Source organism: Notolepis coatsorum (assembly GCF_963971535.1).
Source record: "Notolepis coatsorum genome assembly, chromosome: 13".
Taxonomy (NCBI): Eukaryota; Metazoa; Chordata; class Actinopteri; order Aulopiformes; family Paralepididae; genus Notolepis; species Notolepis coatsorum.
The window spans coordinates 120,490,013-120,508,480 of record NC_140177.1 but is presented as its reverse complement, the minus strand read 5'-3'; the positions used below and the strand labels follow the sequence as shown (position 1 = coordinate 120,508,480).

At 44.9% G+C, this 18,468-nt stretch overlaps 1 protein-coding gene across 1 annotated transcript in view; it reads right to left on the bottom strand.

Moving 5' to 3' along the window:
• Positions 1-18,468, bottom strand: part of LOC311239696 (uncharacterized protein) — a 63,808-nt gene that overhangs the window by 21,322 nt on the left and 24,018 nt on the right. The window contains exons 10-17 of the mRNA XM_084328105.1: positions 16,704-16,897; positions 15,750-15,941; positions 14,366-14,461; positions 11,709-11,856; positions 5,187-5,332; positions 4,237-4,428; positions 2,860-2,955; positions 198-345 (exon numbers count right to left, since the gene is read on the bottom strand). Of these exons, the coding sequence (XP_084184231.1) occupies positions 198-345; positions 2,860-2,955; positions 4,237-4,428; positions 5,187-5,332; positions 11,709-11,856; positions 14,366-14,461; positions 15,750-15,941; positions 16,704-16,897 (1,212 nt within the window). The remainder of the gene's footprint in view (positions 1-197; positions 346-2,859; positions 2,956-4,236; positions 4,429-5,186; positions 5,333-11,708; positions 11,857-14,365; positions 14,462-15,749; positions 15,942-16,703; positions 16,898-18,468) is intronic.

Here is an 18,468-nt window from a genome sequence, read left to right as displayed (position 1 = left end):
CTGGCTGCCTCCACATGTATTGGAGGGGACATGTGATGGGCTTCTATCCTCCCTATGACCGGCCAGTGGGGGGCACATGCGAGCAACGATCAGGACAGGGGAGGGAGAATTGGCACGAGAGGAAATTGGGATGGGAGAAAAATCACAGAAAAAGGAGGAGAAAAAGTAGGTTGAAAAAAGAAAGATGCGTAGCTTACCACTGTTGGAGACAGTCCCAGTGGCCCCAACCATGTTGAAGCGGTTGCGCAGATGTGATGTCCTGCTTGACGGGCCAGGTACGGTGGCTGAAAAGGTACATTGGATCTTGTTCCCGTTGATCACAGCCTCCACTGAGTTCACATTCAGCTGTGAGTGCAGAAGAAGCCCAGTCAGTTTACAGTATGGAGAGACACAGCTATTCAAGGTTCTATTGATGATATACGTCATGTGATAATATCATAATAATAGTATATAATATATACTTTTTTGTATGCCAAATGTTTTTTTTGTGGGCAATAAAGCAAAACAACAATACATATTGTACAAAACAGGTTCAAGAAACTGTGAAATATAAAAGGATTCAGACAGGGGTGAAAAATAAAAGTCAGTAGACACTATTCACGGCCTGTCTACCATGTACACCTGATACATAAAGAGAGTTAATTTCACTCATTGGTCCAATATTGAGCTAGCTACAATTTCACTGGGCTACAATAGCAGACAAAGGGCAATCGTAAATCCTTTGCAAAAACAACGATAAATGTGCTTTTAACTCAATGGATGCCACGGACCTGGAGCATCTTTGTTCCTACTGGGCCAACACTCTAAGATAGGGATAAGTGGCGGTGTTTGCAGGGCTATATCTATATTATAGCTATGGATACAATACTATGGCTATTTGACACAACTATCTATCGTTCAATATATGAAAAAGAATAAATTTTTTCATGCATACGTTTGCGTGTATAGAAAGTAAGTGATCCTGGCTAATCCCAGAAAACTGCGATATGGAGCAATACGTGAATTTCACTAAAAGTGCTGGCGTTTCTCGCCTGGACACGCTACTATTTCCAAATCAAATGTATATAATAGGTATTATGTTTCATCATGAATGCATGAAAGGGGGGGGGGGGTAGTTTTTTTTTTATCCATTTTTTCTCCTTATTTTTCTATTTTTTCTCCCATCCCAATTTCATATCGCCAATTCTCCCCTTCAATTCTCCCCTCCCCTGTCTTGAACGTTGCTAGACTATGCCTCCCACTCGTCGGCTGTAGTGAGGATAGAAGCCTTGCATCACGTGTCCCCTCCGGTACACGAGGAGGCAGCCTGTTTTTTGATGCTTTGATTGTCACCAACGGCATACGTTGTGGAGTAACGTTACACACGCGTTGCGATCGATGTCAAATCATGGTTGGATCAAAGCAGGATTGATGTCATATAGTCCTTACCTTCATTGGAGGTACCCAAAAAAGAATATTCCAATTGTCTGATCGTGATTCCCAGTATTGGTGTCCATCGTGTTGCCAACATAATCCACCCCAACAAATGCATCAGGGGCAATGGACGCGCTTCAATGTAATCCTGCGAACCGCTCGACTCGCCTGACCCAATAAACTGCGCCCGGATGGATTTGAATGTAACACAGGGCAAGATATAAGGTTTCAAAGGTTGCTCAATACTGCCTTCTAGCAGGATGCGGCCGGTATTGCACTTTGGCGATCTCAGACTAATTTCCTATGGTTACCCCGAGGTCCGTGTGCCTGAAATTAATAGAAATATCGAATAAAAGAAATAATGATGGAAACCCGACTATACTCGGGTCTGGCGCTGAGCGGTTGTCGAGATAACCCGACTTTACTCGGGTCTGGCGCTGAGCGGTTGTCGAGATAACCCGACTTTACTCGGGTCTGGTGCTGATTGAGTTAAGAGACGGGCAGCTCAGAGTGTTCTTACTGGTCTCAGTTTGCTCAGAGTGGTCTTACTGGTCTCAGTTTGCTCAGAGTGGTCTTACTGGTCTCAGTTTGCTCAGAGTGTTCTTACTGGTCCCAGTTTACTCAGAGTGTGTTCTTACTGGTCTCAGTTTGCTCAGAGTGTTCTTACTGGTCTCAGTTTGCTCAGAGTGTACTAGTCTCTTACTGGTCTCAGTTTGCGGTCTCAGTTTGCTCAGAGTGTACTAGTCTCTTACTGGTCTCAGTTTGCTCAGAGTGTACTAGTCTCTTACTGGTCTCAGTTTGCTCAGTGTACTAGTCTCTTACTGGTCTCAGTTTGCTCAGGGTGTAATAGTCTCTTACTGGTCTCAGTTTGCTCAGAGTGTACTAGTCTCTTACTGGTCTCAGTTTGCACAGGGTGTACTTGTCTCTTACTGGTCTCAGTTTGCTCAGAGTGTACTAGTCTCTTACTGGTCTCAGTTTGCTCAGGGTGTACTAGTCTCTTACTGGTCTCAGTTTGCTCAGAGTGTACTAGTCTCTTACTGGTCTCAGTTTGCTCAGAGTGTACTAGTCTCTTACTGGTCTCAGTTTGCTCAGTGTACTAGTCTCTTACTGGTCTCAGTTTGCTCAGGGTGTACTAGTCTCTTACTGGTCTCAGTTTGCTCAGAGTGTACTAGTCTCTTACTGGTCTCAGTTTGCTCAGAGTGTACTAGTCTCTTACTGGTCTCAGTTTGCTCAGAGTGTAATAGTCTCTTACTGGTCTCAGTTTGCTCAGAGTGTACTAGTCTCTTACTGGTCTCAGTTTGCACAGGGTGTACTTGTCTCTTACTGGTCTCAGTTTGCTCAGAGTGTACTAGTCTCTTACTGGTCCCAGTTTGCTCAGTGTACTAGTCTCTTACTGGTCTCAGTTTGCTCAGTGCAACACACACACACACCACAGCCGTAACTCACCGTTGTGATGGTCAGAGTACCGTTGACGAGCAGAGCACCGAAGAAAGTTGCGCTGCCGTTGACGTTGGCACAGACAAACGCAGTGCCATTTTGTCCCTGTGAAAAAATATAGAGGACAATCAACAACACTGCGCGACAGATCACAGGGCCAGCAGCCAGGTTGGAAAACAAACGTGGATATAGGCTGGTTAAAGGTAATGTTCGCCAAACGGCGAACTCTAGACAAAAGAGCTTCTCTTAACGCTGCGCTTTGCTTACATGTCTTTGTTTTCGCTGTGATGTGCGTGTTGGATTTCAGTGGGTTTAGGGGAGGTGTTTGTATCACTAGCTACACCTTAGAGCCTGAGGCCCGTGCCCCGTGGACCCACTCGATCCACACATCAAACCAAAACAAACAAAAGTGCAGTGCCAAGAGGAGCTCTTTCGCCTAGAGGTCGCTGTTTGACGGCATTACAGATGCTACCTTTAAGATGCAAATGTTTGGCATAATCGTCAGCTTGGCTTCAGTTTCAGGGTTAGATTTGATAGCATATTTAATTGAACCCTTTTTATCTACGTGCCGACAACTGCAAGCTACTTTTGCTGTTTTTCCACTGCATGGTACCTCCTCGACTCGACTGTACTCTGCCTTTACGGCCTTTACATACTTTTCCATTGCCCAAATTTGCGGATGGTACCTGGTACCGGGTACTTTTTTTAGTACCTGCTTTATTATCGAGGTTCAAAGCGGGTAGAAGCGATACCAAAAAGTTACGTACAGACCACTGATTGGTCAGAAGAGAGAATCGTCACTACGCTATCATTGCGCTACACGGGGGCATCCTGCACAAAAACACAAACCCACCATCTTTAAATAGCCTTGCGACTACTAAACATTAGCATTCATTATTTGTTTGCAGTGAGAACAAAGTGCAATAAACAAAAAAATATACATTCACAGTGTATTCTGCCTCATTTAGTTTAGTCTCACAAAAATATCGCAAATTTAGTTAGCTTATGTGACTGGGACTTCCCATTATAACCGTTAGCATTGCGGCTAGTGTACATTAGCTAATAAGTCACTGGTTTCATAGCTAGCTTCAATATGTGTGTCCTGTTGAAGATGACATCACAGCGCTCTATGACGACCAGCTACACTGAGGGGGGGGGGGGGGGGGTACTACCTGCAGTGGTAAACGAACGAAGTACCAGGTACCAAAAGCGAGTAGAGTCGAGTCGTGTAGGTACCATGCAGTGGAAAAGCGGCCATAGTGTGTACGTCCTGCAGGATTCAAGATTCTAATGTTCCCAAAGACCCACTTCACAATATGGTCTGTTTTGTGGGGGCCTAATTCTATAATATCAGATTACAATATTATAATATCAACGGTCTATTACCAGAGCGTCGTCAGCAGACAGGATGATACTGGCGTAGCCCTCCGACTCTCCTGAGAGCTGGAAGTGAAAGTCCCGACCATTGATCTGCTTGGCGGAGATGAAGAAACAGGAATCCGACACGGATGGGTCGCAAGTCGATGGTTCCGCTTGGCAGAGACGGACTGAGCCGCATCCTACTCGATTGATGTTTTCCTGTGTGTGTGTGTGTGAAAGGATAGAAGGATGGGAGAGGAGATCAAATGAAGGGAGAGAGAACAATCTTAGTGGATTGGATGACTTTTGGAATGTGATGTCTCAATTGACCATATTCACAAAGTGGCCATTTTGCTCTTATGTCACGCTCAGGTTGGGGTTCCTTACGGGTCCCACCTTTGGTGGGAACAGCGTGGGAAGGGCTGCCGTGTGAACATGCACAATAAGGACACCCCATGTCATAGAAGTAAAGCATTGGAATGTTGCATGGAACGAACTGGTCCTACAGAGTGGCATGCCTCTGAGCCGCCACCAGGGGCAGAGTGTCATGCCTCTGAGCCGCTATCAGGGGCAGAGTGTCATGCCTCTGAGCCGCCACCAGGGGCAGAGTGGCATGCCTCTGAGCCACCACCAGGGGCAGAGTGGCTAACCATGAGTGACTGACACAGTGCTGGTTCTTTGTATGTAAAAATAAACAAACAAACAGAAATGATAGAGACCTAGATTATTAGTAAAGTCACTATATGCTGTGTGCTGTTCTATGATGCTGTGTTGAAGCAAATTTACAGTAAGATAGTAATGATGCATTTTATAAATTTTCCAGAATAATATCTTTTTGCTTTATTTCCACAAATGGACCTGATACTTACAATAATCTATACCATTCATATCAGCATACAAAAGTAGGTCAACTGAAACTTTAGGTGGGTTTACCCACCACTACATCCCTGATTCTATTCTATTCTATATGTACTGACCGTGAGAAGTGTAACCGTGCTGTTTGGCGTCAGAATGGGTGAGTTGGTTGAGGCCACAGGTGCTGGGGTCGTTGGAACGTTGGCAGTGGGGTCCGCTAGGTTCAGAAGTCCGGTCTGGACTCGGCTCGTGGGAGTTCCGAGTGCACCTGAGAAGCAAGGAGACACATTAATATCAAGTTTCAAGTTTCTTTATTATTTGTCACAATAGAATACAGATATTTTACAATGAAATGCTTGTTTCTGTATGAGCCCCTGAGTGTGCTTCATACAGTAAAAAAAAAGTTAGTAAAAAAGTAAGTAAGAGTAAGTAAAGAGGAATATTCAATATACATATTATTATACAATATACAATACAGAGTAAAATTAAAGTGTTAAAGTGTCTAAAGTGAGTAAAGTGAGTGTTAAGGTGAGTGTTTGTGAAGTGGATTTCCCAAGCTATTTCGGTTCTGCTCTGCCAGAACCTGTTTGCTGGTACTCTGCGTTGTGATTCAATACCTTAAAGCTCTGGGAATCACTTCTGTTCAAACTGAGCGGTGCAGGCAGAAGGAATTTAGGAGGAAAGTAGTATAACAGTTGTTTAATCAAAGTTTAAGAGTGTATACAAATTACAATAAGAAAATGCTATAGTTGTGATCACAAACACTATGCCGTAAGTGATACAACTAGACTAATATTACAGTATAAAGAATGATAGTTGATAAGTTGTTGATGGTCTTTGCTGTCTGGCTGACAAAACAAAGCAGTCTGTTTTCCCTCCAAAAAGTCCTTTGTTCTTCTGCTGCCTGCTGTAGATGGGTGAGATGGTTGGAGAGGTCTTGTGGGTTGGTTGTTTCAGAGTCCTTCTCCTCCATTCCACCTGGGATCTTATAGCCAAGGCCCAGTGTCTCGGAGTTGATGACATCATCACATTCTTTACCCCAATCACAAGCCTGCTAAGCTGGCATTTGAAAATAGGGGTTTGGCTTATAGGCCAAACCCTCTTCACATAACTGCAATGGGAGGCTGTCCTTACAGTCAACAATATATACTGTCCTTAAACATTGCATCATTTTCATTTCCATTTATCTATATTTGAATTACAATTGCCCACATAAACACAGATATATTTCTTTATCACTAAGTCTGTTGACTTTCAGAAAATATCTAACAAATCTAATCATTTAGCTTTACAAATCAATACCATAACAATCAATTAATCATATTGAACATAAATGAAAACAGAACAGGCACATTAACTAATTACCTAATTTAAGTATGACCAAACCTAATTATATTTTACTTGTTTGGAGCTTAAATTAAGGATTTCAATAGTGATCTTCTCTGTGTGTGTGTGTGTGTGGATGTGTATGTGAAACTGTGTGTGTGTGAGTGTGTGTGTATGTGTGTGTGTGACTGTGTGTGTGTGAATGTGTATGTGTGTGTGTGTGACTATGTGTGTGTGTGTGTGTGTGTGTGTGTGTGTGTGTGTGTGAGTCTATGTGTGTGTGTGTGTGTGTGTGTGTGTGTCTGTGTGTGTGTGTGTGTGTGTGTGTGTGTGTGTGTGTGAGTCTATGTGTGTGTGTAATCAGACCTTTGATGGTCACATGTAGCCATCAATATGTGACCTAATCATTGTCTTTTGGCAGACCAGTTGGGCCTTTGATGTCTCCTAACAGGAGACACATGTTCCTGCCCTTTGTTCTTACCCACCCCCTAAAGGGAAGTAAGTATTACCCCAGCTGCCACTATATGCAAATGCCCTCCTGGAGAGACCACAAGGTCTTAGTGACACAATATGAACTATAATTAAGGGCCAAGTATTTCTACACATTAGTTAATCATGAGATCTATGTTGGGAATTTACCACATTTGTTTAAAGTGAGTGTGTACATGTGGATGTGTGTGCAGTGAGTGTAGATGATGGGTTGTTACATGCTGTAGTGTCATTGAGCAATATGTTGTCAGCTGCTAGAAGTCTGTCATACTTTAACCCTTTCACAACCACACTACAGAAGGTTAACCCTTTGTCGTGTGGTAGTGAAAACCTTCTGTATTGTCGCAGTGAAAGGGTTAACCCTTTGGTAGTGTGGTAGTGAAAGGGTTAAGTATGATCAGTGATTGGCAATCAGTTTGTATGCAAAGGGCTGGAGAACGAGAACTGATTGTCTGACTCTTAATTACTAAATGGTGCATTTATATAACAGCTTTTAACCAAAGCGCTTTACAATTTGTTTCTCACATTTTACCCATTCACTCACACATTCACACACCGACGGTGGAGTCGACCATGCAAGGTGTCAACCTGCCAGGGACGTGCACAGGACTTTAGAGGGGCAGGTGCTCAAAGGCTGAAAAGGGCACTACACTTGTGTGTATATATTAACCGAGCGCGCGCGGCGCGCAAGCGCGATTTTTAAGGGCCCTTTTCGGGCGGGGGGCCCCATTTTTATGCTTTTTGGGGGGTTTTGGTGATCAAATATTGAATATTGAACTATAATAATCAGTGCAGGAGCTCACTTATCCTTGAAAGACACTTTTATCACTGACTTAAAAGGCCCATACATCTCCATAAATGTTCAGGGGGGAGGGAATAAGTGCTTACCCTATACAGACCCCAAGAAGTGCTGTATATTCTGTATTGTTTAATATAAATGCATTTTTTATTCCAATCCCGATTTGTATTTGAGATTCCCAAATCCCATCTATCATCATCATCATCACCACCCACGCTATGCATAAAATATATAGGTCCGCGGAGAGGCACGCTGAGGAGGCCGTGCAAACTGCAATGGAATATGGGGCATCTCTCTCTCTTTACCTAATATTTTGATTCTATCCTGACATCTTTCAGTTGGAAGGGCAGTCTATATGCGTAACGGTAAAGAAAATATATATATATAGTTTATTTTTTTCAAAAAGGGCACTTTTTTGATGATGCTCAAAAAGGCAGGTGCTCAAGCACCCCTTGGCCTCTATGTGTGCACGTGCCTGCAACCTGCTCATCGGGAGCAGTTAGGGGTTAAGTGTTAAGAGGTGGACGCAGGCAAATACTGCGGCATGGTCATGCTGGACCTACAAAAGGCCTTTGACACGGTCAATCACTCCATTCTGATTGACAAGCTAAAAGCAATTGGTTTTGATAGTCTATCAGTGAGCTGGATGCAATCCTACCTTGAGGGGAGGGAACAGATGGTGGAGGTAAACGGTACCCTATCCCCCCCCCTCACGGTGAGCTGTGGTGTTCCACAAGGAAGCATACTAGGACCGCTACTGTTCCTAATTTATGCAAATGACATGTCGTCAGCTTGTGACTGCAACTTGTTCCTGTTTGCGGACGACTCAGCCCTGCTGGTCTCTGACAAGAACAAGTTACAGGTTGAAAAAACCCTCAGCTCGGAACTAGGCAGAATCTGCATATGGCTCGCTGATAACAAACTATCATTACACATGGGCAAAACAGAGTCCATTCTCTTCGGTTCAAATAACAAACTCAGCAAGACCGACGGCTTCTCAGTTACAGTGGGTGACAATATTGTCACAAGGAAAGATGAAATTACCTACCTGGGTTCCATCCTAGAGGCTAATCTCTCCTGTGACAAAATGGCATCCAATGTAATAAAAAAAGTCAACCAACGAACTCGATTCTTGTACCGGATCTCCTCTCTGGTAAACAAGAATACCCTGAAGACTCTGGCAGGAGCACTCATTCAGGGGTACTACGACTATGCTTGCACCTCATGGTACCAAAGCACCTCAAAGGCGCTAAAAACAAAATTACAAACATCTCAAAACAAACTGGTCAGACTACTGCTTGACCTTACTCCTAGAACCCACCTCACCCCTGCCCACTTTGACAACCTAGGATGGCTTAGAGTAGACGACAGAGTACAGCAACTTGCAATGGGCCTGGTCTACAAGATACACTACACGACCAAGGTACCCATGTACATGTCAAAATACTTCCCAAAGGTCAGTGAATACCACGATCACAACACCAGAGGGAGCTCCACAAATCATGTTAAACCCAGATTCGGCTCAAATAAGGGACTAAACACGTTTCGCAATTATGCCACATCAATGTGGAACGCCCTACCCAAAGCTGTAAAGGAATGTGGATCACTACCCACTTTCAAAACCTCTCTCAAGGGACACCTACGGGAGACTGCAATTCAACACTGGCCACTGTAAATATCCTAACCCAACCCCCTCCAATGTACAGTCATTTACCTAGTATGGTTTTGTCAATAGTCCAATGTACAATTTTGTTTGTTTGTACAGTGTCTCCTCCCCCCCCCCTCAATGTACAGTTTTACTTGTTTATACAGTGTGCCCCCCCCCCCCCCCCCCAACCACCTCCAATGTAAATTACCCAGTATGGTTGTCAATATCCCAATGTACCCAACCCCCCCCACCCAACCTCCTCCAATGTACAGTTTCTACGTCAAATGTATATACTCCCTTTTCTTGACTCCTTCTGTATCACAAACAGTACTGTATTTGCAAATCTGGTATGTCATAAATGTATAGATGTAGCAGTACTGACTATCTGTATGTCATGTATGTCATATATGTCCTGATGAATTGAAAATGGGGGACCCTGATGTAAACAAGACGAAAGTCTTTCTCTGGTCTGCATCCCCTTAACAATTGTGTGTATTGAGCTGTACTGTATTGTACCCATTCTGCAATCTGTTAATAAAGTTTTCAATCAATCAATCAATCAGTCTTGCTCAAGGACACTTCGACACGCTGCCAGGGAGGAGTGGAAATCGAACAGGGAACCTCCGGATTACCAGAGGACTGCTCTACCTACCAAGCGACTGTCGCCCTTGCATGGACCATTACTACTGTCTGATTGAATCCCGCCATTCACTACTGTTGTCATTATTATCACTATCACCATTGTTACTTTGTTTTTTGTTCTATGTTCTATTATTATTATTACTGACTGGTTTAATCCTGACATTCCACTACTGTTCATTACTATTATCACCATTACTACTATGTTCTCTATTAATTACCTTTATTATTGCTTGATGTGTGTGTGTGTGTGTGTGTGTGTGTGTGTGTGTGTGTGTGTGTGTGTGTGTGTGTGTGTGTGTGTGTGTGTGTGTGTGTGTGTGTGTGTGTGTGTGTGTGTGTGTGTGTGTGTGTGTGTGTGTGTGTGTGTGTGCATACACCATTGTATGCCCTAGCATTTAAACTAGAAAGGCAACTGAGGTTTCCCTCATAACAATTAGACAAGTAAGGATAACAGTCAATTAAAACATGTACAACTTGATTGACAACGGTTGGAGATCAAGGTTTTAAACTTTGCAACAGAGGGGAGAATATCAAGCTGACTGTTGGAGTTCATTCCATGAGCTAGAGGGGCATCATAGCAAAATGCAGATTTACCCTGTTCCGAGCAAATATATATATATATATATATTAGTGCTGTCAGGCGATTACAAAAATTAATCTAATTAATTACAGGATTTGTAATTAATTAATCAAATTAATTGCATTTTAATCACATAACCATTTTAGGCCTGATATTCTATATTCTATAATCATATTTCAAATGGCATGTGTCCGGATGGCAGAATTCAGTATTGTATCTACAAAACCTTCTGTTTAATCATCTTCCATTTATTCATTTGCTTAGATTTTTCAGGTCTGGTCAATTTTAGCATGGTGTTATTCACAGTCAAAGATTACATTTTCTTTTTTTGATATTCTCATTTGGTTCATTGCTATTTACTCAAGCCTAGTAACAGACACAGTATTTCTGACCCTGCAGAATACATTCCCTGAGATCCATAGATGTCCCTAGAATCAGATACCAAGAACATGCAAATGGACCATATTAAAAAAAAAAGTCTGTAAATGTGTATTATATGTCCTTATGGAATGAATGAGATCAAAAAAGATTTAAATATTTTTTTATAATTTTTTTAAATGAATTTTGAGTTAATTTTCATAAAGCGATAATTTGCGGTGTAATTCATTAATCTAATTAACGCAATAAACTGACAGCCCTAATATATATATATACAAATGCGTAGCTTAGGAGCGGCTGGGTGGCGCAGCGGACATTGCACTTGTCACCAACGCAAGATACACCGGTCTCGAATCCGGCTGTCAGCGTTGCCTCCGGCTTGGGCCGGCCGTCATACTGACTCAATTGGCAAAGTCAGCGGGAGGGGAGTCGATGGATGGTAGTCTGGTCATTGTGAAACAGCGACTCCTACAGGTCGGTCAGGGCGCCTGCACAGCAAAGACAGGAAATGGCGGGGGCAGTGTGAGCCTTCCACACGTTACACCTCGCCAATGAGAGTCCGCGCTGGCAGGTGAAAATAAGTGACTGGCTGCCTCCACATGTATTGGAGGGGACATGTGATGGGCTTCTATCCTCCCTATGACCGGCCAGTGGGGGGCACATGCGAGCAACGATCAGGACAGGGGAGGGAGAATTGGCACGAGAGGAAATTGGGATGGGAGAAAAATCACAGAAAAAGGAGGAGAAAAAGTAGGTTGAAAAAAGAAAGATGCGTAGCTTACCACTGTTGGAGACAGTCCCAGTGGCCCCAACCATGTTGAAGCGGTTGCGCAGATGTGATGTCCTGCTTGACGGGCCAGGTACGGTGGCTGAAAAGGTACATTGGATCTTGTTCCCGTTGATCACAGCCTCCACTGAGTTCACATTCAGCTGTGAGTGCAGAAGAAGCCCAGTCAGTTTACAGTATGGAGAGACACAGCTATTCAAGGTTCTATTGATGATATACGTCATGTGATAATATCATAATAATAGTATATAATATATACTTTTTTGTATGCCAAATGTTTTTTTTGTGGGCAATAAAGCAAAACAACAATACATATTGTACAAAACAGGTTCAAGAAACTGTGAAATATAAAAGGATTCAGACAGGGGTGAAAAATAAAAGTCAGTAGACACTATTCACGGCCTGTCTACCATGTACACCTGATACATAAAGAGAGTTAATTTCACTCATTGGTCCAATATTGAGCTAGCTACAATTTCACTGGGCTACAATAGCAGACAAAGGGCAATCGTAAATCCTTTGCAAAAACAACGATAAATGTGCTTTTAACTCAATGGATGCCACGGACCTGGAGCATCTTTGTTCCTACTGGGCCAACACTCTAAGATAGGGATAAGTGGCGGTGTTTGCAGGGCTATATCTATATTATAGCTATGGATACAATACTATGGCTATTTGACACAACTATCTATCGTTCAATATATGAAAAAGAATAAATTTTTTCATGCATACGTTTGCGTGTATAGAAAGTAAGTGATCCTGGCTAATCCCAGAAAACTGCGATATGGAGCAATACGTGAATTTCACTAAAAGCGCTGGCGTTTCTCGCCTGGACACGCTACTATTTCCAAATCAAATGTATATAATAGGTATTATGTTTCATCATGAATGCATGAAAGGGGGGGGGGGGGGGGTCGTTTTTTTTTTATCCATTTTTTCTCCTTATTTTTCTATTTTTTCTCCCATCCCAATTTCATATCGCCAATTCTCCCCTTCAATTCTCCCCTCCCCTGTCTTGAACGTTGCTAGACTATGCCTCCCACTCGTCGGCTGTAGTGAGGATAGAAGCCTTGCATCACGTGTCCCCTCCGGTACACGAGGAGGCAGCCTGTTTTTTGATGCTTTGATTGTCACCAACGGCATACGTTGTGGAGTAACGTTACACACGCGTTGCGATCGATGTCAAATCATGGTTGGATCAAAGCAGGATTGATGTCATATAGTCCTTACCTTCATTGGAGGTACCCAAAAAAGAATATTCCAATTGTCTGATCGTGATTCCCAGTATTGGTGTCCATCGTGTTGCCAACATAATCCACCCCAACAAATGCATCGGGGGCAATGGACGCGCTTCAATGTAATCCTGCGAACCGCTCGACTCGCCTGACCCAATAAACTGTGCCCGGATGGATTTGAATGTAACACAGGGCAAGATATAAGGTTTCAAAGGGTGCTCGATACTGCCTTCTAGCAGGATGCGGCCGGTATTGCACTTTGGCGATCTCAGACTAATTTCCTATGGTTACCCCGAGGTCCGTGTGCCTGAAATTAATAGAAATATCGAATAAAAGAAATAATGATGGAAACCCGACTATACTCGGGTCTGGCGCTGAGCGGTTGTCGAGATAACCCGACTTTACTCGGGTCTGGTGCTGATTGAGTTAAGAGACGGGCAGCTCAGAGTGTTCTTACTGGTCTCAGTTTGCTCAGAGTGGTCTTACTGGTCTCAGTTTGCTCAGAGTGGTCTTACTGGTCTCAGTTTGCTCAGAGTGTTCTTACTGGTCCCAGTTTACTCAGAGTGTGTTCTTACTGGTCTCAGTTTGCTCAGAGTGTTCTTACTGGTCTCAGTTTGCTCAGAGTGTACTAGTCTCTTACTGGTCTCAGTTTGCGGTCTCAGTTTGCTCAGAGTGTACTAGTCTCTTACTGGTCTCAGTTTGCTCAGTGTACTAGTCTCTTACTGGTCTCAGTTTGCTCAGAGTGTACTAGTCTCTTACTGATCTCAGTTTGCTCAGGGTGTACTAGTCTCTTACTGGTCTCAGTTTGCTCAGAGTGTACTAGTCTCTTACTGGTCTCAGTTTGCTCAGGGTGTACTAGTCTCTTACTGGTCTCAGTTTGCTCAGAGTGTACTAGTCTCTTACTGGTCTCAGTTTGCTCAGAGTGTACTAGTCTCTTACTGGTCTCAGTTTGCTCAGTGTACTAGTCTCTTACTGGTCTCAGTTTGCTCAGAGTGTACTAGTCTCTTACTGGTCTCAGTTTGCTCAGAGTGTACTAGTCTCTTACTGGTCTCAGTTTGCTCAGGGTGTACTAGTCTCTTACTGGTCTCAGTTTGCTCAGAGTGTACTAGTCTCTTACTGGTCTCAGTTTGCTCAGAGTGTACTAGTCTCTTACTGGTCTCAGTTTGCTCAGAGTGTACTAGTCTCTTACTGGTCTCAGTTTGCACAGGGTGTACTTGTCTCTTACTGGTCTCAGTTTGCTCAGAGTGTACTAGTCTCTTACTGGTCCCAGTTTGCTCAGTGTACTAGTCTCTTACTGGTCTCAGTTTGCTCAGAGTGTACTAGTCTCTTACTGGTCCCAGTTTGCTCAGTGTACTAGTCTCTTACTGGTCTCAGTTTGCTCAGTGCAACACACACACACACCACAGCCGTAACTCACCGTTGTGATGGTCAGAGCACCGTTGACGAGCAGAGCACCGAAGAAAGTTGCGCTGCCGTTGACGTTGGCACAGACAAACGCAGTGCCATTTTGTCCCTGTGAAAAAATATTGAGGACAATCAACAACACTGCGCGACAGATCACAGGGCCAGCAGCCAGGTTGGAAAACAAACGTGGATATAGGCTGGTTAAAGGTAATGTTCGCCAAACGGCGAACTCTAGACAAAAGAGCTTCTCTTAACGCTGCGCTTTGCTTACATGTCTTTGTTTTCGCCGTGATGTGCGTGTTGGATTTCAGTGGGTTTAGGGGAGGTGTTTGTATCACTAGCTACACCTTAGAGCCTGAGGCCCGTGCCCCGTGGACCCACTCGATCCACACATCAAACCAAAACAAACAAAAGTGCAGTGCCAAGAGGAGCTCTTTCGCCTAGAGGTCGCTGTTTGACGGCATTACAGATGCTACCTTTAAGATGCAAATGTTTGGCATAATCGTCAGCTTGGCTTCAGTTTCAGGGTTAGATTTGATAGCATATTTAATTGAACCCTTTTTATCTACGTGCCGACAACTGCAAGCTACTTTTGCTGTTTTTCCACTGCATGGTACCTCCTCGACTCGACTGTACTCTGCCTTTACGGCCTTTACATACTTTTCCATTGCCCAAATTTGCGGATGGTACCTGGTACCGGGTACTTTTTTTAGTACCTGCTTTATTATCGAGGTTCCAAGCGGGTAGAAGCGATACCAAAACGTTACGTACAGACCACTGATTGGTCAGAAGAGAGAATCGTCACTACGCTATCATTGCGCTACACGGGGGCATCCTGCACAAAAACACAAACCCACCATCTTTAAATAGCCTTGCGACTACTAAACATTAGCATTCATTATTTGTTTGCAGTGAGAACAAAGTGCAATAAACAAAAAAATATACATTCACAGTGTATTCTGCCTCATTTAGTTTAGTCTCACAAAAATATCGCAAATTTAGTTAGCTTATGTGACTGGGACTTCCCATTATAACCGTTAGCATTGCGGCTAGTGTACATTAGCTAATAAGTCACTGGTTTCATAGCTAGCTTCAATATGTGTGTCCTGTTGAAGATGACATCACAGCGCTCTATGACGACCAGCTACACTGAGGGGGGGGGGGGGGGGGGGGGGGGTACTACCTGCAGTGGTAAACGAACGAAGTACCAGGTACCAAAAGCGAGTAGAGTCGAGTCGAGTAGGTACCATGCAGTGGAAAAGCGGCCATAGTGTGTACGTCCTGCAGGATTCAAGATTCTAATGTTCCCAAAGACCCACTTCACAATATGGTCTGTTTTGTGGGGGCCTAATTCTATAATATCAGATTACAATATTATAATATCAACGGTCTATTACCAGAGCGTCGTCAGCAGACAGGATGATACTGGCGTAGCCCTCCGACTCTCCTGAGAGCTGGAAGTGAAAGTCCCGACCATTGATCTGCTTGGCGGAGATGAAGAAACAGGAATCCGACACGGATGGGTCGCAAGTCGATGGTTCCGCTTGGCAGAGACGGACTGAGCCGCATCCTACTCGATTGATGTTTTCCTGTGTGTGTGTGTGTGTGTGAAAGGATAGAAGGATGGGAGAGGAGATCAAATGAAGGGAGAGAGAACAATCTTAGTGGATTGGATGACTTTTGGAATGTGATGTCTCAATTGACCATATTCACAAAGTGGCCATTTTGCTCTTATGTCACGCTCAGGTTGGGGTTCCTTACGGGTCCCACCTTTGGTGGGAACAGCGTGGGAAGGGCTGCCGTGTGAACATGCACAATAAGGACACCCCATGTCATAGAAGTAAAGCATTGGAATGTTGCATGGAACGAACTGGTCCTACAGAGTGGCATGCCTCTGAGCCGCCACCAGGGGCAGAGTGTCATGCCTCTGAGCCGCTATCAGGGGCAGAGTGTCATGCCTCTGAGCCGCCACCAGGGGCAGAGTGGCATGCCTCTGAGCCACCACCAGGGGCAGAGTGGCTAACCATGAGTGACTGACACAGTGCTGGTTCTTTGTATGTAACAATAAACAAACAAACAGAAATGATAGAGACCTAGATTATTAGTAAAGTCACTATATGCTGTGTGCTGTTCTATGATGCTGTGTTGAAGCAAATTTACAGTAAGATAGTAATGATGCATTTTATAAATTTTCCAGAATAATATCTTTTTGCTTTATTTCCACAAATGGACCTGATACTTACGATAATCTATACCATTCATATCAGCATACAAAAGTAGGTCAACTGAAACTTTAGGTGGGTTTACCCACCACTACATCCCTGATTCTATTCTATTCTATATGTACTGACCGTGAGAAGTGTAACCGTGCTGTTTGGCGTCAGAATGGGTGAGTTGGTCGAGGCCACAGGTGCCGGTGTGGGTGCCATGGTTACAGGTGCGATGGTTGAGGCCACAGGTGCTGGGGTCGTTGGAACGTTGGCAGTGGGGTCCGCTAGGTTCAGAAGTCCGGTCTGGACTCGGCTCGTGGGAGGATCGAGTGCACCTGAGAGGCAAGGAGACAGAAGACACATTAATATGTTGTCAGCTGCTAGAAGTCTGTCATACTTTAAGTATGATCATACGGTTATCCTATAACCATAGTTATGAGTATAGCGAGCGCTCTGCTCTATTGGAACCCTATCCCTTATCAATCTAATACTGAATACATTTCTTCACATGTACACACCCATCCGCCTGGCCACACCCACATCCGCTCCTCTACATAAGCGGGGACGTGGCCATACTAACAGCTCCTTCCCAAGTCTTTCACCACCGAAGGCGAAGACCACGGGGTCCTCAGTGAGTCAGAGCAGAGCGCTCGCTATACTCATATAACTATGGTTATAGGATAACCGTATGTTATATTATCGTATAGCTTACGCTCTGTTCTATTGGAACACAGGAGCTGAGCAGAGCGGAAGCTCGACAAATGTACCCGCTGAGGCCCCCCACAACCATCAGAAACGGGGAGGACTCGAGCCCCCGGACCCCCCTAGAGGGGGACGGGGGGTAATCGGATCCAACTGTGCGAAGAGGGTTTAGCAACTCAACGCACAGGGTGAGCAGATCGTGGGACTTACCTTCACACAGAAGGACCCGCGACTACTCAGGCGCGCATCCCACATGCCACTAGGGAACGAACGGGAAGGGAAAAAAAACGTTACAGCCCCTAACATCACAGGGTCAAAGGTCAAGAACCCAACCCTGTGGCAAGGCCATAGCAGCGGAGCGCGGAGGAGGACCCAGCCCCAGGAACAGCCTGAGGGTCAGGACCCCCCGGAAAAAGGGGGCCTGGTGAGGCCAACGATGCCGTAGCATCGAGACCCCACCAGACGGTCACTAGTGACACTACCCCCCACATCGCCAGCGTATCGGACAGGGCCCAATCCAAGAGCAGGCCTTCCCCCCCTACAGCAGGCCGCCCTGAAGCACTCTACAGAGGCTACACCCCCACAACACTGTGGGGCCAGTCGGCGCACCGGGGAGACAACCCCCAAAGAGGTTGATCCCTCAATCCTGGCAACAGGTCAAGAGCGTAACTCGACCCGTGCCCGGAGCACTGCGGACTAGACAGGCGCCTAAGTGGTCTACTGAGAACAGCACCCCGGCGGAAGGGGCATTCGGTATGCTGTGCACCATGTCGCAGCCTCCAAAAAAACCCGACCCCCTAGAGAGGCCGAGGCAGAGAAGGCTGACACGATTGGCAGACGTCATGAAAAGTGCGGGGGCACACTCACAGGCAGACGGGGTCAAGCCCGGCCTAAACCTGAGAGTCGCCTCCGCTACCAACACACCGGGGAACCAACCACCCCCCTATGTTTAGTTTAACAGGAGGCGGTTGTTCCCTTAACCCCCCCAAGAAAAACTCAGAAACACAACTGCGCGTATACACCGGCTATACAGGCAGTACAAGTGGTTCAGTTTTCAAGAAGTGGTTAACCCAGGCAAACAGGTAGACGAGAACGAGTCCGGACCTGGGCCCGGCGGACCGGGACGTACACAGGGATGCCAGAGGGGTACAATAGAACCACCTCGACAGCCCCCTCCCAGCCCCGCCAAGCAGGGGAAGGGAGG